The sequence below is a fragment of the Carex rostrata genome, chromosome 10 (assembly GCF_964058835.1).
Source record: "Carex rostrata chromosome 10, lpCarRost1.2, whole genome shotgun sequence".
NCBI lineage: Eukaryota > Viridiplantae > Streptophyta > Magnoliopsida > Poales > Cyperaceae > Carex > Carex rostrata.
This window is the reverse complement of record NC_135927.1, coordinates 9,606,437-9,630,094: the sequence shown is the minus strand read 5'-3', so window position 1 is coordinate 9,630,094 and position 23,658 is coordinate 9,606,437. Positions and strand designations below refer to the sequence as shown.

Sequence of the window (23,658 nt, the reverse complement as noted above, 5' to 3'; positions counted from 1 at the left end):
TATGATGATAAGGTATAAAAATCAATCTCTTGTCCCGATTTGCTTTGAGTGCTTTCCCTATGTATTGAAGAACACCTCCTCGGTCATCATTCAGCATGTTGACATTCGTTCTCTCGGGGTCCATGAAACCAACCTGCTCATCGGGAAACTCCTCCTTGATAAATTTGTGCCAATACCTAAAAAAGAAAAAGGCATACAAGTGTTCTCAATTTTGTGAAATTTGAATTAAAAGTACTAAATTATGTAATTATTACGAATATTAACTCACAGCATCCAGATCTGAATTACTGGTACAGTGAGCCACTCCCGCGGTGTAAGCAAGGCCGCATAATCATCTGCATAAACGGATATGGAGTCTGGTGAACAGAAAAGATCAAGTGGCGGATCAATTGTGAATGGACTGCCATCTAGCTTCGAAAACCGATCACGCAGCTGCTTGAATGTTCGTCCCAGCTTGTCAAAATTGATATGATCAAACGCCTTGACGTGACTCATTGCGTTCCGACCTCCTGGAACCTGTACCTCTTTGCGTGGTTCCTTCAAAGTTTCGTAATAAATTGAAATAAAATCTATAATTAACTATAACTATGTCATATAGATACAAATTAAGAAGTATAAGAAGTTAGTAATAATATACCTTATCTGAACCGACCACTCAGGGAACTAAGGGGAAATGCTGCCGAAATTTTCTTAAATGCTAAACACGACTAACATGTGGCCACATCCTAAATGAGACAAAGTATTCACAGAGCAGTCTCAAAATGGGGACTATTCAAAATTAATCCCTAATTGATTAATTTTGAACGGATATCATGACCTAAAGGCATTAATCATGCAGTTGTGGCTCGTAAGACAATACTCTAGCTACATACCTAAGCTAATATAAATACATCTATGTACTCTAGCTATACACTCTTACAAAAAAAACACATTAATCCACAAAACTAATTAAACATGAGTTCTAGGTTGTAGTACTTACAACTTTTTTGGGATGCCGGATCGAGTGAGATGAAGATAGCTGCACCAAATCTCTCAATAATACCCAATCTACAAAATTAAACCGGAAAATCGGAACCTAATTAAGAGATGTACATATATAACATATATGATATATATCCTACAAGTTGAAATAAAAAAAAAAAGCTTAGATAGCATATATATAGCAAACTCAAAAGCGTGTGCATGCAAATCTTGAAATAAGAAAAGGTATTCAAACTTATAAAGAAAATCTCCACATATAAATAATATATAGGTCATATATAGCTAATATATTTGCTCATAAATTACACATATAGCATATATAACATATATATGCGTGTGCATCCAAATCTCCACATTTAAAGAAAAACTTGAAATGAGAAGAGGTATTCAAACTTAAAAGCTTGTGGAACCAATAAAAGAGCTAAATCAAAACTTATAAGGTTTAGATTTTGAGCAGGGATCATAACTCACTTGTATAGGATTTAGGGTTTATGGTTTGAACCGAATCATAGCCAGTAAATGGTGCTCCATTAATATCAAATTAGAGAAAAGAGATGATCAAATGTATCTGAGAAAAGAGAGCTGAGATAGCTGAATTAATGCAGGGCGAAATAGTTGTTGCGCTCTTTAAGAGAGGCGAGACCTAGGAAGAGAGACGAGTTTCTGACAAAAATCAGCCTGAATTCAGCTTTATATGCACTATTAGGATCGGTTGTTATCAATAAAACCGATCCTGATACTATCAGGATCAGTTATTCTAAACAACTGATCCTAATAGTTCAACTATTAGAATCGGTTTGTTCTAAGAACTGATCTTGATAGTATATGAATAATTTGAAAATTTTATAACATAAACATCTGGATCGGTTTTATTGATAATAACCAATGTTCTAAATAGCGCGCTATAGCGGTGCTATAGCATTTTTCTCCCATAAAAGCTATGGCGCTATGTCTAAATAGCGCCGCTATAGCGCGCTATTTCGCGCTATAGCGCCGCTATTTGGGTATAGCGCAATTTTTTTAACCCGGCCGCTATGACGCGATAAACGCTATTTAAATCATTGATAATAACCAATCCAGATAGTATCTGAATCGGTTTTATTGCTAATAACCGATCCATATAGTATCTGGATCAGTTTTATTGCTAATAACCGATCCAGATAATGTATTAAATACAAAAATATTTTTTTTAATTTATTAATTAAACCTTTTAACACATCTGGATTGGTTGTTAGAAAGAAAACCGATCCTGATACTATCAGGATCGGTTTGGAGCAACAACTGATCCTAATAAATGAAAAATAATAGATATTTTTTTAAGAAACTAGAAAGATATAATTTTTTTTTATTCCATAGAATAAACATATGAACCAAGGTCGATATCACATACTTCACTTGCTCTCTCTCTCTCCACACTCTCAATGGTTGCAAAGGCGAAATTATCCTCGGATGTCATAGAAGGCGAAGGCGAAATGGCCAAGCGGAGAAAGACTAACGAAGGAGGAAAGACTTTGAATATTCCGTCTTCTCAGAGTAAAATCAAAGAAGTAAGGACTTTGAATCCTCCATCTTAGAGTAAAACCAAGGAACGAAAGACTTTGAATCCTACATCTCCTCAAAACAAGACTGAAGAAGAAAATGAGATAGCCACAATCCATACCGACTTCCTGGAGTGCTCAATTTGCTTCAATCTAATGTACTCTCTAGTTAATCAAGTAATTTCTTTTTCAATGTTACTATTCTCTGGAAATGTATCTCTTTCTTCTTCCAATTTGCCAAATGCTACATCGATCGAAATAATTTATTAAAATAATTTATAAAGTAATTTATAAAATAATTGGAATTAGGATTGTATATATTAGCCTCTCTAAGGGACACCATTGTTAGATATGTGTTCTAAAAGTTATCTTATGTTGATCACTTTTATATGTTATGTTTATGAATTGGATGCTACATGCATTTTGTTCCATGAAATTTATGTTTATCTTTAGAAGTGTTCAAGAAGATGCTCTTGGTCTTGAACCATAGAACTCTATATGATGACAAACATAAATCTCTAAAATGTTCACAAACTTGGTTATTAGCATGGAACACTAATATACCATGATAAGTTTGTCATGTTGATTAAAGTACATTGTAGTTCTATAAATATTGATAAAGGCTTATCGTTTAATAACATGAGTATATGAAAGGTTTCATATATTGAACAGACCTAACGAATGAAAATATTATATGGGTTATGTTAGTGTCATTAATATTTTCATTGTGTCTTGGAATTCTAAGATATGAGATGTATTTCTTTTTCACATGAGAAGTATATAATGTAATTAGTATTAAAAGCTGCTTATCATAAGTGGTGACAAAAATATTAGTTCCTTGTATATAACTTGTGCGGGAGAAAGTTATATGTCAAAAGTATCATTGCCGCTCATTTATAATGAGTGATGATATTTTATGGGCCCCTTGGTAAAGTAGAATTATAATGCATGCGATATAACTGAAGTGCAGTTATATATTTATAATTTACTTAAGAGACCAAGAAACAAATATAATACAAAGATGACACAGTCCGACTTTGTATATTATTCATAATATCATGTGGCAAGGAATGGACACAAGTAATGTTATTCGTAACGTTACTTTAAAGGATCATGTATTGTAAAAAAAGATACTTTACATCTATGTTATTTGGGTAACTATAATGTGTAGCTAGAATACCACTTATAGTTTATGGTAATAAAATATTTTATGCCATTGCCAACATAACACAGATCCTCCATATAGGTCACACCAACTGAACGAGAAACAAGAAGGATATTTTATTTATATGATGTATATTGTTTCATATGACATGAAATAATATACATGTGATAAATAAATATCATGACTGCTTAGAACGAAGATAAATTTATGAGAAGTGTGCATATATATTATTTGGTATAATATGGTGCATATTATATAGTATAATATACATGACACATAATTAATAATGTGCAAAACATTGTTATAACATAAGTTTATTAAAACCCAAAATGAATATGAGTTGAGATTGGCAATGTAGCAGTTACTGTAGCGAGCACTGTAGCTGCGGCTAGGGTTGGCTCTTTTAATAAGGAGAATTATACTAGGACGGTTATATAATGTAAACCCTAGTATATTTGTATATAAGGAGAGGTAGAGAAGGTATTCAATATGTGAGAAGTAAGAAATTTTCTGAAAATTTATTTCCTTCTCTTCCTCTCCCTCGTAGCCGCCATCTCTCTTCCTCTCATATTATTGGTTTCCCTAGTGAGAAATTATTAGAAGAACAAGAAGAGTTATTAACTAGGTTCTAAGCTTAGATTAGATTAAGATCTCTAGCAAGGTCTTTCTAATCCTTGTTTAGTTCAAGGTGAACACTAGGAGGCCGTTTCGACAAACGAAGGTATCCAAGAGATCTAAAAGAGAATTCGACTTCTTTTTATTTACCAAATTGACATTTGGTAGAGGTATATCCAAATCATCTTTAGTAAATAGATTTGTGATGAATGAATGAGTAGATATCCATTTGCATACATTTGAATTGCTTTAATAGAATTAGCATAATAAAGTAGATCCGTAGATGCTTGTAAGAGGGTCAAAAATTTTGAATTTATCGCCTTGCCGCATCATGAAATCCTTCAACCATCCACTCCAGTGATCCCTTCTTAACTTCTTCAATTGCAGCAGTACCGGCACCCACATCTTTTCATCATTGCAACCATTCAGAGTGTGGAGAGAGAGAGAGCAAGTGAAGTATCAAGTATTGTGATATCGGCCAATTTTGCATTCCATTTGTATAACTCATATGTTTATTCAAGGAATCAAAAAAAAAAATTATCTTTCTAGTTTCTTAAAAAATATGTATTACTTTCCAAAAGTAAATTATGAATTAGGATCGGTTGTTTATAAAAACTGATCCTGATAGTATCAGGATCGGTTCTAACCAAAAATCGATCCTAATAGTCAACTATTAGGATCGGTTTTTGGTTAGAACCGACCGATCCTGATACTATCAGGATCAGTTTTTAGTAACAATGATCCAAATGATTGAACTATTAGGATCGGTTTTCTATAAAACCTGATCCTGATAGTATCAGGATCAGTTCCCACAAAAAACCGATCCTAATAGTTCATAAATTAGGATTGGTTGTTACTAAAAATCGATCTGAATAGTTTTTAGGATCGGTTTTTTTAAGAAAACTGATCCAGATACTTATTAGGATCGGTTTTCTCATCTAACCGGTCTAGATAGGCCGATCCTGATTTCTATTTTTCCACTAGTGTCAGTACTTCCCAGTAGTTAGTATTTATGATATGATATCCTATTCCTTCTTGGATATGAGTTTATTTTACAATAACTTTTATCAAATGTCACACCTCAAATCAGGAATTCTAAATTAAGGTGTGATCTCATACTTAATTAATCATTAAGCATGCAAGGCTAACATAAACAAAATAATAAAGAAGCAGAAGTATAATAATATAAGTATCAAACATCAGTCACATAGCAAATAAATAAACATACATATTATACAATATGATCCATCTCGGATCCAAAATAACATCAACTACTATAAGGGGATACTGTTGGGGTTCACGCGGTGCTAACCGGAAACTGTTTTAGGCTTAAGGTGCGGAATGACCGTAGAACAAAAATTTCTACAGCCAACTTAAGCTCAGGATTAAACGGGGTATGTCAGGAAACTTTCCAAGGCGGTCCACCTTCAGTATTCCTTTGGCATCAAAACCCAATTTAATCCTTTTACAGATCTACTCCATGATTGATTTCTAAAACTTTAATCTACTTACCAATTAAATAGATTAATATAACATATTTATACCTTGTTTCCAAATCACAGTTGGAATGCAGACCGAGCGAGTAGAGCCTCACCAGGGAAGGAATCGACTCGGAGTATCACACGTGTGATACCTCTATCGGTTATCCACCAGGACTAACCGGAGAGCGGTTTATTTCTTCTGCCAGAAATACCGTAAACCGCGGAATTCTGCAAAAACACTATTCACGGGGAAAAGACGAAAACCCGTAAACACGAATTTTCGGTTGCTCAGTTTCATCAATATGCAAAACTGACATACCGCTAAATTCGGTAAAACACTATTCATCGATCCCGTAAATATTCTCCACAACAACCCGCAAGATTATACGTCAACTACGTATAACTTTCTTTTCTCAACCGAAACACTATTTGGGAGAGAAACCGAGAAAGAGAGAAAATACCGATTCGTTTCTGCACGAAAAGATACATGTGAATGTGCATATATATATATCTTTCTCTCTACCCCTCCACCCCTATTTATAGTGTTTAGATTCGGTTGCAAAAGACCAAAATGCCCTCCAAGTTCGGCCTATTTACAAGATATGCCATTGACACCTCATCCTTTTATATGTGAAATGACCAAAATACCCCTTCCACACCCTTCCACATTCTTCTCCATGCTTCTACACATGCAAGGTGGCATAGGTGTGAAATGACCATTTTGCCCTTGTGGATAGAATTGATGACATGTTATCTGGATAGGATCAATGACGTGTCATGCGGATAAGGTCAAATCTGAAAAGACCCGAATGCCCTCGGCCCGAACACAAATAATATTCGTATAATTATTCTGAACAATTATATATATATATTTTTCTGTCGATTATTTGTTTCGGTGTCGATGACGTGTCATCTGGATAGGATCGATGACATGTCATGCGGATAAGAACGAATCTGAAAAGATCCGAATGCCCTCGGCCAGAACACAAATAATATTCGTATAATTATTCTGAATAATTATATATATTTTTCTTTCGGTTGTTGTTTCGGTAATTTATACAATGTGTCCTGCACATTTATAAATTAACCGGTTAACTTTTATACAATGTGTCATACACGTTTATAAATTAACCAATGTTTTTGCTTGTTATTTTTACATAACATTTATAATTTAATTATAACATGTATAATTAATTATAACCATCTTATCATTGATCATAACCAATTTATAATCAATCAAAATAAGATTCTCCGATTAACTCCTATATGGTGTGACCCAATAGGATCTGTGTTATGTTGGTAAATAGAGTTAAAACCGTTTTAACTTCTATAATCATGGGTGGCGTCTGGCAACACATCATGACCATCCAATTACACAGGTGATGCTGTACTGTACAATATCACGATCCAGTAAACAATTTACTTGTGTCTGTTCTTCTGTCTCATAGCTATCAGATTAGTTTCAAGGTAGATGTGTGTCATCCTTGCTAACTTAATCTTTTCTTGATCTTGAGCAGATTATCAAATATAATTACTCTTGTAATTATACCGCTAGCAGATAATCTTACTCTATCAAGGGGCCCAGTGATGCTATAGCTCGTATAGAGATACGAGGGACAAATAGTATTCTTGGTAAACTATCACTTCCTCAGCTAAGCTATACATATGGAAAAGCTGCCGTTATGACTACTTTTTACGGACAGCGGTGGATAACAATCACACATACATATTTCTCAGTGGGAACGATAAATACCTCATATTGTAGAACGTGAAACTGAATGAAAACATAAATGACACGAACACAATTCTATTTAATGTTTCATTCGGGGTCTGTCAAATACCATGTTCCTAGAACATGTATCTATGTGATTAAAATGACATCTCGTGTCAGGTGGTTTGTAAAACTTAACCATCTTTTAATCCACATACTAACCTTATCGCGGTAATTAGTGTTCCTGCTAATTACCTTGGTCAGTGACCTTTTAAGAGTATATATCATCTATATTATGGAGTTTCACAATTTCAGTCATGAACTCGAAATGATCCATAAATTCAATAATACTCAAGGCAACAAAATGATATTAATCATCCAATTCATGAACAAAGCTTTATGATAAATTATCGTATTATTGACTTCTAGATTATTACACTAACAGATACATGATCTATCGAGCCCGTATATATAACACAAGAAATACGGGACTCGTAAATCTAATCAAAACCTAACTCTAGCTAATCAAGTGGTGTGGCCATCGGGAACAACTCCTGCTGCAAATCACCAGGCTCTATACCTAAAATCCACAAAATAACTTGGTGAGCGACGAATCGCCCAGTATGTGTCCCAGAATTATCACCTCTGGGATCCTCTACGGTCAAAGCACTTTTATTTATAATTTGCATTCAGTTATGAATATAATTAAATTCTGCATAAGTGTGAACCTATCTCAATATATAATAGAAAGAAAACACTTTTAATTAATGCCATGATGCGATTATTCTAATATGCCAACATGCGGAATAAACCCAAAGTCAAAAATACAATATCAGATAGTAATCAAGTCGAAGTACAGTACCAAAGCACTGTGTGGTCAAATATAATAATAATATGGATTTAGTAAATCACCCTGTGTCGTGCCAATAGGATCCACAGATCCAATACAATATAATCCAAGTACTGCAATCATAGGCGCAATGATACACGTTGTCTAGTGACATCGAGCATTGCCCACAAGTTATAAGCACGAAGCAGATGGTTATATCTAAATCCAGTGTGTTATCTCACCTAAACGATTCTTCAATCAAACATATAAAATAGAAAAAAATCATATAATACAAGTCGTAAGAATATAGTCAATGTCATCCCTCATGAGTAGAAAAGACCATTCGTCTGGCCAGACTCACGGGCAATAGCACCCAATGTCATAGAACTCGAGATCGGAACTGTGCACTCAATCTGTCATGGAACTCGAGATCAGAACCGTGCAGACAATCTGCCATGAAACTCGAGATCAAAACCATGCAGTAGCGTAAAACAGACCTACACAGAACTTGAGATCGAAAATGTGTAGTCTCAAAGTAAAAACATGCCACCATAGAACTCGAGATTGGAACTGTGATTGGGTAACCCATTCTAGGCATGTAGCTCCTAATGTAGGTGGGGAAAGCATCCTGAATTGTCCCGTGCCACAGAACTCGAGATCGAAACTGCGCACGCAAAATAGTAAAATGATCGAAAAGGATATATAATCAAAGTTTATACATATAATAGAAGTCCTAAAGGCCATTCGAGAAATCAAGTGACGCCTCAGCTCAATGGTTGTCGGGCCATCCCATGTCCCATACCATAAGACGGAACGAAGTCACTCTGCCTTTGCTTAGCTCTCACTAATGCATGCATATGCACGAAAAATAATAATATATTGTCTTCTACAAGAAGAAGACAAACTAATAACCTAATATTCTAACAATACATATATATATTGTTGGGTTTTGACTGTTCAAACCCATTGATTAATTATGTTGGAGTTTTGACTGTTCAAACCCATTTATATGCTTAAGGTGCGGAAAGAGTAAAACAAAACTTTTACATCTACCTTAAGCTACGGATTAAACGAATCAAGAAGATCCGTTTATTCCTATTTACAGATCTACTCCATAATTGATTTTCTAAAATATTAAATCTATTTATCAATTAAATAGATTAATATAACATGTTTATACCTTGTTTCCAAATCACAGTTGGAATGCAGACCGAGCGAGTAGAGCCTCACCAGGGAAGGAATCGACTCAGAGTATCACACGTGTGATACCTCTATTGGTTATCCACCAGGACTAACCAGAGAGCGGTTTATTTCTTTTGCCATAAATACAATAAACCGCGGTATTATGCAAAAACACTATTCACCAAAAAATTCATTTTAATCAAATTTGCTAATTAAACCAAATCTGAAATACCGCGAAAATTCGATAAAACACTATTCACCGATCGAAAAACCGTAAACAGAGAAAGAGAGAATTCCAATTAACGAAGTAATCAGATTAACACATGAATTAGTGGTTTTCTCTTTAACCCTCACCCCTCTATTTATAGGCAAATGAGGAGGTTCGCCAAAAGACCGAAATACCCCCGTACTTGACAAAATTACATTTTTGCCCTTTTGGATGAGGCATCCAATTTGGATTTTGCTATTTCATATTGGTTGGATTTGTTTAATGGATTCTAAACCCATTAACCCAAAGGAATAGTAAATAGTAACTATCCAAATCAAATATGTATAATTGTTATGTACAATTATATTCGTTTACGGTTTTCGTTTGGTAATTTTTATACAACATGTCAAACACGTTTATAAACAAACCTGTGTTTCTGTTTGTCATTCTAAACGACGTACAATTAATTATAATTAATTATACCAAGTATAACTAATTATAACCATTAGTTTTTGCTTTGTCATTTTTAACATGACAAATATAATTTAATTATAACACGTATAATTAATTATAACCATCTTAATATTGATCATAACTAATTTATAATCAATCACAATAAGATTCTCCGATTAACTCCTATATGGTGTGACCCAATAGGATCTGTGTTATGTTGGTAAATAGAATTAAAACTGTTTTAACTTCTATAATCATAGGAGGCATCTGGCAGTATATACTATGACCATCCAATTACACAGATGATGCTGTACTGTACAATATCACGATCCAGTAAACAATTTACTTGTGTCTGTTCTTCTGTCTCATAGCTATCAAATCAGTTTCAAGGTAGATGTGTGTCATCCTTGCTAACTGTATCTTTTCTTGATCTTGAGTAGATTATCAAATATAATTACTCTTGTAATTATACCGCATGCAGATAATCTAACTCTACCAAGGGGCCCAGTGATGCTATAGCTCGTATAGAGATACGAGGGACAAATAGTATTATTGGCAGACTATCACTTCCTCAGCTAAGCTATACATATGGAAATGCTACCGTTATGACTGCTTTTTACGGACAGCGTTAGATAACACACACACACACATATTTCTTAGTATGAACAATAAATACCTCATACTGTAGAACTTGACACTGAATGAAACATAAATGACACGAAAACAATTCTATTTAATGTTTCATTCGGGGTCTGTCAAATACCATGTTCCTAGAACATGTATCTATGTGATTAAAATGACATCTCGTGTCAGGTGGTTTGTAAAACTTAACCATCTTTTAATCCACATGCTAACCTTATCGCGGTAATTAGTGTTCCTGCTAATTACCTTGGTCAGTGACTTTTAAGAGTATATATTATCTATATTTATGGAGTTTCACAATTTCAGTCATGAACTCGAAATGATCCATAATTTCAATAATACTCAAGGCAACAAAATGATATATATAAATAAACATTCAATTCATGAACAAAGCTTTATGATAATTTATCGTATTATTGACTTCTAGATTATTACAAACTAACATATATAAGGTGGGGATCTCAGGTCAAATGGATTGACTTGGTAAGAGTACGTCCACGAAAGAAAATAATTCACATATCCTACACCTGTATGGTTGAAGACGCAGTGGCTAACCCTCAACGAAATCAACAGGATCCTCATATGCTTCGATCTATGTGTCAGTCAGATCGGTCCAAAGATCAGACTCGTACGGAGTCTGCTGATTTGAAATTACATAATTTAAACTAATTAAAATATACTCTAAATTATTCTAACCCTTGCCCCCAATAATATGTTTAAGTAAAATTCTCGATTATTTTGATTTTATAAAAATTACCGATTGAGTCAGTCTGACTGAACCGGTTAGTCAGATATTGATCATTTACTTTCATGCCATCGAGCTTAGCATTAACTTAATTTATGATTTCATCAGATATTGATCATCCACTTTGATCTAAATTAATCTAATTTTATTATAAAGTAAATTTGTATTTTTAATAATTTAATTTGAAGATAAATTGTTTGTAAAAATTGTAATGTCGAAATATTCGCAAAATAATTATTTGTGAGTTAAGGTAATTTTAAACGTGTATTATGTAATTAATATATCCTAATCACTTCTCTATTTGATTTATTTTAACTTAACTATAATTATTTTAATTGGTCGAAATGCAATTTCAAAAGTTAATTTATTATTAAAAATCCCTAATGTTACTATTTTAATAAAATTCATAAATTGTATTATTACTAAACTAATATTTAGCTTAATATGTTTTAGTTATTTTATAATTTAGATACATAAATTGTTTTAACAAAGTTTTAGAAAAGAATATTTACCTATTTTACGTGCCTTCTAATTAATTATTTCTAAGTCGCGCAATTCGTTATTTTATAACTAATATAATTTTATGTGTAATTCGTCGTCTCGAATCTAAGTTAAAAATAAATATTTTCCGTTGCTAATTAATTGTCCTTTATTAATTAGCAATGAGTTTTCGTATAAGTTCAAAAATATTTAAATGTTATAAATTTTAAAATTTGTTATTTATACTTTTATTTTATTATGTGTTGGATGTTTTATTTAAGGTTAGTTTCGTAATCATATAGTGTCCAATATCGGGCGAATATATGCTCAAGCTATGTTATGAGCTATTTATTGAGGCTACAGTTGCCCTGGGGGTGGGGAAATCAAATCCGAGAGTGTGTATTCGCCCAATAATAATATGGCTTATAAATTTAGGTTTATGAGCTATTTCACCAGCCGACGGGACAAAAGCGAGCAAAGTCGCACAAGGGGTGGGGAAATCAAATCTGAGAGTGTGTATCCGCCCAGGTACCTGAGGTGCAACTTAAAAGAATAAACGACCCAGATTAATCCCAGTTGGGTCAAACTCAATCTTGAACCGGTTGGGACTATATATGGTGTGCTTTGAGTTTCGTGCAACATGAAAAAAACGGTTCAGATTTATGGCTTCCACCTCAGGTACCTGGGGTGATACGGATTCCAAATCCGGACCCTTCTCTTGTAAGAAAACGAGAGAAGGGGAAATCCTAGTTGGGGTTGTGAGTCAGAGACAGAAAAGAGGCCGGCTTAGGGTGTTTCATGGAAGAGAAGAAGAAGGAGAGGGGGGGTTGTGGAGCTGCGTTGTAAGGGAGAAAGAGAGAGAGGAAGAGAGACTCAAGAGGAAGAAGGGAAATGGAGGAAGGGATCGGACCTGATCCGTTTATTAAATGGGGTTGAATCCCTTCATCCAATTTATTCAAAATCAAGGTGTAGGATGGCTTTAAGATCTGTGCTAGATTTAATCAAATGGTTCTAACAATTCAGCATTTAGTTATGAACTCTTTGAGTTGTTTTAAAAATCAGTTTTCTTCCAAATTTCGAATCGAAGATTCATAAAAATTATTATAATGTCGTACTATTATTTTTACGTGTCTATAATTGTTTTATAGGATCCGAATGAATAATTAATTATCGATTAGAATTATGTGTGTGTGTGTATAGAGTAAGGCTTGGGTGCTATGGATAGCATAAGGTCATCCGTGCTACGTTCTCAAAAACCTATCGTATAACCTTCAAACTTCGATTTAAATAACTCAATAAATTGGTTTTATAATAAACTTGTAGAATACTAATTTTTACTATTTTTAAAAAAAAATTTACTATTTATTATGATTTATGAAAAATTGCCAAACATGACCTAAATTTTCTTTTATTTTCCTATTCATTTTCGGCCATCTTTCATAATCATGATACTTCTATAATTTATAATAAATCGTGATTTATTTATAATATTATTTTGTTTTGTTTTATTTGTCTTTTCTAACTCTTATGACTGGTAAAGAATTTTCACAGATAGTTATAAAAAATATTTTAGGTCTGTAATAATAATGTTTTTAATATACATAATATCATATTTCGTTTATATTTCGAAATTTTAGATTCATTTTAAATAAATCAGATTAATCGGATCAATCATTAATTTAGTTAGAAAATTTTATTTGGTGTAAAGATCAGTTTAGCATTTAATCGCTTTTTAAAATTTCGGAGTATAGCACCAAAAATTAGAGTTTGAGTAGACTTTTTCATTTTGAAATAGATCCAAGTCAATTTTGCAAAATATCTCAATGTTTAGGGTGTGCCTTATTTCAAAACCAGCCTACAAGCCATGTTTGAATGTTTTCTCGAGGGTTTTTTAGCATTCTGTGATTTTCATGAAAGATCGGATCTCCTTGTAAATTTGCATCATGCCCCTTGTCAAACTTTATGTAGACCTTTTCTCATGCTTTTCGAATCATTGTACTTAGTATGCTTATTTCAGAGTCATTACAACATGAAACTCATGCCATTTCTTTAAGCCCCAAATCAAGACATCCTACATATTCTGTACCGGTCCCAGTGTGTAAAAAAGGGGAATGGGAAATAAAGCCGGTAATTAGGATAAAAACCAAGAAAATGAGGACCTATAATTTCTTTTAGGGTAAAACTACCATCTCTGAACTGATAGACTACAAAAAATCGATTAAGCAAGTTCGCTTCTTAAAAATATTGAAAGTTAAATTCCGATTTGAATGAAAATTGAAACCTTGAGAAATAAAAGAAATTTTGAGAGCCAGCGTCAAGAGGCTGACGCCTGGGACCCTACCGTCAGTTTTAAGGAGTAGAAAGAAAACAGATCACCCTTTCATTAAAAATCACGGACCAAAGAAATAAAAGAAAAGAGCCTGTTCGCTCCGGCCCAGGAAGAAATAATATGTTGAAGCCCAAAAATAGAAAAGGCCTTGAACAAAACAGGTTTCGCGAAAGAGAAAATAATTTTCCTGAACAAATGCGCATAGGATTGTCAATAGAATACTGAGATCCCAAAATAATTTTTCTGTTTCATCTCTCCGGCCTAAAGCTATTGTATTGGTTTTCATATTGAAAGGAACTTGCAATACCCATAAACCAGTCTAAAAGAGAATCATTGGATTATTCAGCCTGTTACTGGTTAGGAGTAGCAAGAGACATTAGGGTCTTCTGGCAAGTTCTGATACTAACACAATCATAAAAGAGAAATGTCTTTTACATATATATTAATTGTTCATTTTTTTAGAGGCAATCCAGATGATCTGTGAAATATACATGAAGAAAATCATGATTTAATAATTTCATGAAACGTACAAATACAAATTTATATCACAAAAAGGACAATAAAGCAGGTGTAGCGGGTGTATATGCCCAACCGCGGCCCCATGATATTTGTATATTAAACTAAAAGGGAAATATTACTAAAGGTCTTCTAAGTATGAACTACGCACAGTAACACGGAGTTCATAATCCAGAAAGGACCTTCATCATGGCTTCTCGGGGCCGATACATTGCTTCCAGTGGAACGGCTTTAGGAAGGGTGACACCGGAACCTTCAGTTAAGTCAATGAGTTCATTTGTTGTTCTATCCCAGTCAAAACATTGGATAAGAGTCCCTAATATCAATCCGACTTCTCGCATAGCAAGGCCTTCTCCTGCGCATCTTCTCCTGCCCATCCCGAATGGCATCATAAAATTACTCTCAGCCTTCCTGTTTTCAAATCTCTCCGGGATAAATTTCTCAGATTCCTCCCATATGTCGGGATCTCTGTGGATCTGATACACATTCACCAACACCATCGTTTCACGTGGGATGTTGTAGCCACCAATGGTGACATCTTCGCGTGACTCATGAGGGATAAGAAGTGGGGCACCAGGGTAAAGCCGGAGCACCTCACGGATAATACATCCAAGGTAGGGAACTTGATCCATGTCTGACTCCTGTATCAACCGCTCATTCCCGACATGCATGTCAATTTCAGTTGCTGCTTTCTTTAGTTTTTGGGGATTGTTCAGTAGGATCGCCATTGCCCATTCCACCGTGTTAGATGTGGTATCTGTTCCAGCTGATAACAAGCTCTGAATTTAAAAGGATAAATATAATTAGTTGAAAAATATATACTTGTTTCCAGTTTTGATGTAATAGTATATTAGCTTGGGACTTCACAAGTTAACATACCACGCAGATGCGTTGAATTATTTGGTCACTGTTGCTCTCTGGATCCTTCCTCTGTAATTCAAGCAAATGGCCTATCATTGTTTTCTTTATTTCACCACTAGTTGTTCTGTGCTCTTCAATTAGCTTTTGAACTGCCTCTAACAGCTGCTTAAACAACTGTGCCTTTTTCTTCATCACACCATTTAGATCGAACCACCTAAGAACTGGTACAAAGTCTTCTAAATTAGATGCCCCACCGGCCAAGGCCAATAGCTCCTCCACTGTTTCCCTAAATCGCTTCGTCTCCTCCAAGTCCCCTATGTTATCTCCATAGAATCTCTTTCCTGCTATCATTGTCATTAACACATTTAGCGACAGTTCAAATAGACTTGTTTTGAGCTCCAACTTGTTCATCCCATCTGAGCTGTTTGACCCGACAGAACAAGTCTTATTCCATGACTTGAAGAGTCGGCGAGCCATGTCTTCAACCTCTCTTGCACGAACATCTGACGAGGCATGTAACTGCTGAGAAGAGAGGAGCTCCACTGCTGCAATCCTCCTGACACTACGCCAATAGGGACCGTAGTTGGCCCCACCTATTCCGGTGATTTTGTCTCCCTTGTATTTAGGAGATCTAGAGGAGGATATCGATTGGGGTCGGTTCGCTAACACCAAGTCGTGGGTTGTGAAGCACTCTTCAGCCAATAACCGAGAAGAAATGACGAGGACCGGCCTAGAGCCGAAGCAAAGAAAAGTAATGGGGCCACAGTTTTGCGATATGCGGGCCAGAGTATGGTGGAGGGGCTTTTTGAAAAGATAGAGGTGGCCGATGAAGGGCAGTGCCGGAGGACTTGGAGGCAGATTTTTTTTGTTGGTATAAGAAAGAACAAATTTTAGAAAGACAAGGACAATAGTGGAGAGGAAGATGCTCTGTAAAACTAAACTCGAAGAAGGCATTGTTAAACTGAGTAGTGAATCTAGTGATGTCTTTTATTATGATGCCATATTCATCATGGGAAGGCTTATAAATAGAATTGGATAGGGTGGTAGGCTTACAAAAAAAAAAGGATATATCATTACAAATTTGATACCAAAAGTCCAGCACGGCAAGACTTTTACGCCTTCCTACAAGATAAAGGAAAGAGGAAATTCGATGATCTTGGGTGAGAGGGCCTGCATATTTGTTGACAAAAAAATAATAGTGGGTATTATGCCTTGGACCAATAATAGTGGGGTAACTAAAATTATTTTCTATTATCCGATCCGTATTATATTTTTGATAAGGGTGTTATCTACAGTAGGAATTATCGGTATCAGGATCGGGATCGGTCCCGGCCAATACCGATACGGGATTGGGGTATCAGCCGGTATCAGCTGATTCGGATCGGAAAATCGGAATTTTTGGCTAGAAGCTTATTTTACATGCATACATGTATGTATGTATGTGTGTATGTGTGTATGTGTGTATGTGTGTATGTGTGTATGTGTGGATGGATGTATGGATGGATGGGTGTATGTATGTATGGATGGATGGATGGATGGATGTATGGATGGATGGATGGATGGATGTATGGATGGATGGATGGATGAATGGATGGATGGATGTATGGATGGATGGATGGATGGATGGATGGATGGATGGATGGATGGATGGATGGATGGATGGATGTATGGATGGATGGATGTATGGATGGATGTATGGATGGATGTATGGATGGATGGATGGATGGATGGATGTATGCATGGATGTATGCATGGATGTATGCATGTAGTATGTATGTATGTATCCATTTTTATATTATGCACGTATTTGTCCTGATCTACTAACGGTTGAGATTGAAAGATGAATTTTCGAATTGAATATCAACTCTCCAATCACATAATCTATCTTTTTTTATTAAATACATCTATTTTATGTGTAGAAGTCTAAATTTAGTAAAAACATACTCGCCACACAAACTGCTACATGGTATATCACATTAAAATTGAATAAATCCCTAGTGATTGGTTTCTTTATTTCTCCTTACAATTAAATTATTTCCTTCAATTCTTGCAATTAAATTATTTCCTTATTTCTCAATTTCCTCTGTTACATTTCTCATCTTCCTCTATAGTTTCGACAATGAAAATGAAAATAATCATATTTTTTCGGATTTTGTTTAGGGCTATTGTAACTTTGTGAATAGATAAATAGCAAATCTTGTGCTGACGAAAACAATCATATATTTCTGATTTGGAGAGAAAATAAAGAATATCTAAAAATTTCTTGTAGAGAAAATAAAATGTCAAGAAATTTCCATTGTTAAAAAATTTTCATCAAGAATATATACGTAAAGAAAATCCTTATTTGAATCATTTAATTATATATTTTCCAATTTGTTTCTTTGCATATTATTTATCCTCTAAATCGTTTAACAACATGTCTTGTTTATGGAGAAAATTAGATATTAAATTCCAATGATATTTCGAAAAAAATTATTTATGTAACATTTGATTCTTTTTTTCATTTGTTGTTGTTTCTTTTATTGTTATTTATTATTTAGATTTCTGCTTTTTTTCATTTCTCTTTTATTTTTATTTAAATATTTTTATTTTATTTTGTGTGGATGTCAAATAAAATATGTCTCTTTATATTTGATTCAATCTTATAATATGTCCCCATTACAACGCACGGACACGATACAAGTGAGATATAATTTACGTAAGACATCACATATTCTTGTATGGTTACCATTTTTTGGAATTAAATTTATATGTATATAGTTATACATGCATGGTTCTTCTAATTAAATTCGGGATTTGTGACAATTAGTGTAACGTTTGAAGAAATTGAGTTTATATAAAGTGCAAACCAAATATGTATTACCAATAAAGTAAAATTTCTACAAGATTCACATCAAAATTCATACATAATTCAACCTTATAAACATACCAGATTATAATAAGTACATTTTTTTATAATAAGTGCAAACCATGTATTACCTATAAAGTTTGAACCGTACAAATTGAAGTTAACTTGAATCATATTAATACAAGTTCATGTAATTAATTAATCAAGTATATATAATTAGTCTACTTCAATTTAATAGTACAAAAAAAAAATTGATGACAGTAAAAATTTGATGAATATATTTTTATTTGACAAGTCTTAATTTGAATAAGACTGAACTTGTCAAATCGGGATATTATATAAATAAAAAGTATAATCAGAAAAATCTATAACCTTTGAATTTTGTCCATTAATTAGTTAACACATTTCAATTAAATCGAATTTACTCACATCTATTCACTTCCCTTTCATCCGATTTGGCAGGTCTTAGTTAATTTGACAAGTCTTGTGCCATGCTATCAGACCTTCTCATCCACCCGATTTTGAGAATTTTTAATTGTTTTATATCTTTCACTCATTTTCTATCTTCATTAAAAAAATATCGATTTGATTTCTTGAATTAATTTATATATTATTAGTTATATTTTCCGGAGCGTTATACTAAAAGTGAGTGCTGGTTATACGTTTCCTTGAAGTAATAAATTTTATGACTTTAACCTATATTTATTTAAATTATTTAGTTTATAGTATGTAATTTAGGAATCTAATGTAGAGTGGCCGTGACATTTATCATATTTTAACTCACAAAACACTAATAAGGACATGCTTAGATGTATGAAAATAGCAGTAACTCAATAATAACAATGATCTATTATTGTTTAGACGTAATTCAAACATTTTTTTTCTTTTTTATATGGTATTAATTCGTGTTATTACAATAAAGTAACATCTTGTATAAATGACAAAAGTTGCACTCTTCCGGTTCTTTATTTCCGAATTATATATCTAATAGTTATACAATTTCGAATGGTATAAAACAGGATTGGAGCCATAATTTCAAAATATATGGGGATCAAATATATTTTTTCTGCAGATCCCATTCCTTCTTCTTAGCTCAGCCTATGGTATAAATTTAATATTTTTCTCATATATATTATTGTAAATGAGGAGGGTTCAAATGCCTCCATGTTTTTGTGCCTCCATCATGCCTCCATCTCCCCTCATCATTTTCAAAGTTCAAACAGTCGATCCGAACCGCTCAACCTAAACTCCATACTAAAATATGTTTGGAGACCAAATTTTATATTTTTAGGAATTTTTTTACTATTTTTTTAGATAGGTAGAAAAATACTGTTTTTAGATGGTTCAGATTTACTGATTTTGTACCTATCTAAAAAAATAATAAAAAAATTCCTAAAAATATAAAATTTGGTCTCCAAACATATTTTAGTATGGAGTTTAGGTTGAGCGGTTCGGATCGACTGTTTGAACTTTGAAAATGATGGGAGAAGATGGAGGCATGATGGAGACACAAAAACATGGAGGCATTTGAACCCTCTCATTGTAAATTATCACTTCTCATAAAAATAGTACTATTGAGGTTAGTACGCGAGAATACTCAGGCACTAACCAAAATAGTACTATTTATATATTACCTTTTAAATTCTATAATACATGAAGCGGTAAAGTTTTCAATCTTTATACATGAGATTGTAAAAATAATACTGTTCCTATCACTTGCATCATTACGAGTGTGTGTATATATAGAAAGAGAGAGAGGAGGGTTCAAATGCCTCTATTTTCCAAACTTTAATAATTCAAAATTAAAACTTAAAGAGTCAAAATAAAACCATTAAATGTGATTTATGTTATTTTTTCTATGTGCTTATAAAAATTATCATATTTCAATTTTATTTTTATGGGAATCAATAAGTTGAAAAATCAACGTCTAAAAATTATCCACATTAGCACTCTTTTACAAGCTCTTGATGACAACCAAAGTAAAATTGAAATGTCATCATTTTTTATATGTGAATAAATAAAATGATGTAGATCGATTATATCTAACAATTTTATTTTGACTTTTAAGTCTTAAATTTTGAGTTTTAAAAGTTTTGAAAAATGGAGGCATGGACACAAAAAATGAAAGCGTTTGAACCCTCCTTATATAGAGAGAGAGAGAGCAAAGCTACTATACATTGCAATGCATAGGCATGTTTGTGCATTGGACTATAAATCACCGAATTCAAAGTTCAAATGACCGATCCAAATCATTCATCTTGTTCTCCATATTAATATGTGTTTGGAGACCAAATTTTATATTTTTTGAAAAAAATAATTATTTATTTAGCCACTTTGAAAAATCGCTAATTCAACAATAATAGTAAAATAAAAAAGGCACCGTTATAATATGCATAAAAGTGTTTTTTTTTTTCAATAAACGATGCTGCTTTTTGTGTGTGTGTGTGTGTGAAAGAAACTGCCCCCGTAGGCTTAAATGCTGCTCATCATTAATACACACACTATTTTTCTTTTTCTATATATTTTCCTTTTTGTAAATTATTAATACACACATTCACTAGAGACAAAAGTGCTATCGCAAGGGGAGACGTCATGTTTAAACTATATCGTAAGGACATAAGTCATCACAGAATTAATGATTCTTTGCACCCCACAAATTAATAGAGAAGTCCGCACACGACGAATTGTCTTCAAAAGATTATGTGGCGTGCCGCGTGCGCTTCCATTAAACCACATGACAAATTATAAACACTGTTCAGTGGAACATTTTACAATCTTGATAAGGGAATCTTTTACAATTAGTAGATCTGTACCGTTCTTTTTTACTTGGCATGAATCTCAAAGCCCAATAATTATGCCCCCTATGCTAGTCCGAATTCCAAACTGGCTGAAATTTAATCTCAAACCATAAAGTGAAAGTAATCGTCTACAATACCTGGAAAGATACGAATCTTAGTGAGTAGTGACCAACTTAATAATTCGAAAAAGATTCAATAGGATTAAAAATTCATAATTCAAAACTCATTTGAATATAATTCAAAATTATACATTAAGAGCAAAATAAATAAAAGTCCACAAGAGAGCAAAAAAAGTTGCGAATAATTCAAAAAAACAAATAATATGCAGATTGATTCTCCAACAAATCAAATCTAAATTATACCGAACTTCTAATTGAGTAAAGTTGTTTCTTTTTTTATAAAGTTTTGTAATCAAGTTGGTTTATGATTGTTTATTTTTTTGTGATGGTTTTTTTTAAAAAAATAATCTTTATGTTGGGATTTTGCGATCGGAGAAATTGAAGAGAAAAAATGAAGGGAGAAAACGGCTTATATATATATACTCTTTATTTGATTCATGGTAGGACTACGAATTTAATGAATCAGGAAATTATAGACCGGCTTTAAAACTTGTGTTGTGCTTTGTCTGTGGCATATTGCCTGAGAGAGTGAATACACACTGGACAATGCCATAGTAACAGGGTTCGGGTTTAATTAATTCGTGAATTAAACGTTTTGGAGTTACCAACGAATTGATTCGCGTTTAATACGATGATTCGCGTTTAATACGATGATTCGCGTATTAAACGGTTAATTCGCGAATTAATAGCGTATTTAACGAATTTTTCCGTTTTATACGCGTTTTTTACAATAGAATTTGTGGTTGTCCATCGTGCATCACATGCCCTCCTAGAAGAAAGTGCCCAAAACTCAAAATTTTCACATGTGGGTGGGGCTATCATGTGAATGTTAACAGTAACTTTTCAAAAAAAAAAGAAAAATTTAGGATGCAGTGTGAAATATTCTATTAAATTTTTGTAAAGAAGTAATCTAATCATTTATAATTTGTTGTTACTTTGTTAAATAGAATTAAATAATTTAAAATTCCAAAACGAAGTATTTCCGAATTATACCCAAATTATACCCGAATCACGAATTTTTGACCCCGCCGAACCGAACCCGAACTATTCATTTGTCACTATGGACACTGCTATCAAAATGAAAACATCATGTGCCACAACTATATGGCGGGAGTATCCTGTGCGGTACCCTACTGTGTAGAATAACTTGTATCTCAGTAAAAATAATTTCGGTGTCTATTTAAATTATAAAGGATGAACTTTATAATTCGTTTCAGATTAAAACAGATTATACAAATCTTTTTTTTTGAAGGTCAGTGAGCATGGCTCAACTGACAATTTCATTAATAAGAAAAAGTCAATTACAAAGACAGTAAGAAAGTATGTACATATTTACATTATTTAAAAAAAAACGCTATACTCCATCTTGTTCCTATGATCAGAGGTTCATTTGCCAATAGTCAATCTCTATTGCAGATTATACAAATCTTATTCTACACTATAGGATACTGCGCTGGATCTGAATCTCAGCTATAAATTGCTATAATCGTGACTTTATTATATGGGCCCATTTAGCCTACGCCCACTATTTTGGTTACTGTGATTTTATTTTATGGGCTTTGGGCTCATAATTAGTCTAATATTTTGCATTTGCTAATCACTGGAGCCACATATGAGCTGGAGCTAGTTATGTGGGCCGAAGAAAAATAAATAAGTATTTTAAAACAAGATAAAGGAAGTTTTATTATGTCATGAATGAGCTAATCATTAATGAGGTAATCACAAGAGCGTCATGCAATTAATTCAAAAAGGTCAAAGGCGGCATTGAATCTTCTAAAATTAACCATTCTATATGTTGTTGTTGTTTTTTTTATGGTTGAACCATTCTAGACTTGCTATAACGGTAATATTTGCAAGGGTAGCGTTTGCAAATGGTTTTTTTTTCGGATTAATTTGTTGCAAGAATAATTCCTTAAAAGAAATCAATGTTTATCCATTCCAAAAATGTATGTTGCATTTGCAGCTGCAGCAACTCAAGCTTATATCTTTAGTGAAGATAAAAACATATACCCGTCATCAACGTGCCTATTTCCATGTGTCAATGGAAATAAGAACTAAACAGATCACCCTTTTGTTAAATATCTCGGCCCAAAGAAATAAAAGAAAAGAACACGTTCACTACCTGCTCAGGAAAAAATAATGTATTGAAGCCCAAAA

The 23,658-nt window shown here is 33.4% G+C and overlaps 2 protein-coding genes across 2 annotated transcripts in view; one reads left to right on the top strand and one right to left on the bottom strand.

The window, feature by feature from the left end:
- Positions 1 to 23,658, top strand: part of LOC144560152 (isoflavone 3'-hydroxylase-like) — a 61,461-nt gene that overhangs the window by 5,633 nt on the left and 32,170 nt on the right. The gene's annotated exons all lie outside the window — the stretch shown is intronic.
- On the bottom strand, positions 14,848 to 16,803 carry LOC144560939 ((+)-piperitol/(+)-sesamin synthase CYP81Q2-like). Its single transcript, XM_078310153.1, has 2 exons — positions 15,755 to 16,803; positions 14,848 to 15,654 (listed from the first exon to the last, which is right to left on the bottom strand). The coding sequence occupies exons 1-2, from the start codon at positions 16,688 to 16,690 to the stop codon at positions 15,040 to 15,042; spliced, it is 1,551 nt and encodes a 516-aa protein (XP_078166279.1). The 5' UTR covers positions 16,691 to 16,803; the 3' UTR covers positions 14,848 to 15,039.

Excerpts from the sequence above, each read along its gene's own strand:
- LOC144560939 (XM_078310153.1), bottom strand. The coding sequence starts at position 16,690 with ATGCCTTCTTCGAGTTTAGTTTTACAGAGCATCTTCCTCTCCACTATT. Across the intron at positions 15,655-15,754 it reads TAATTCAACGCATCTGCGTG|AGCTTGTTATCAGCTGGAAC; the intron begins GTATGTTAACTT and ends TTTTAAATTCAG.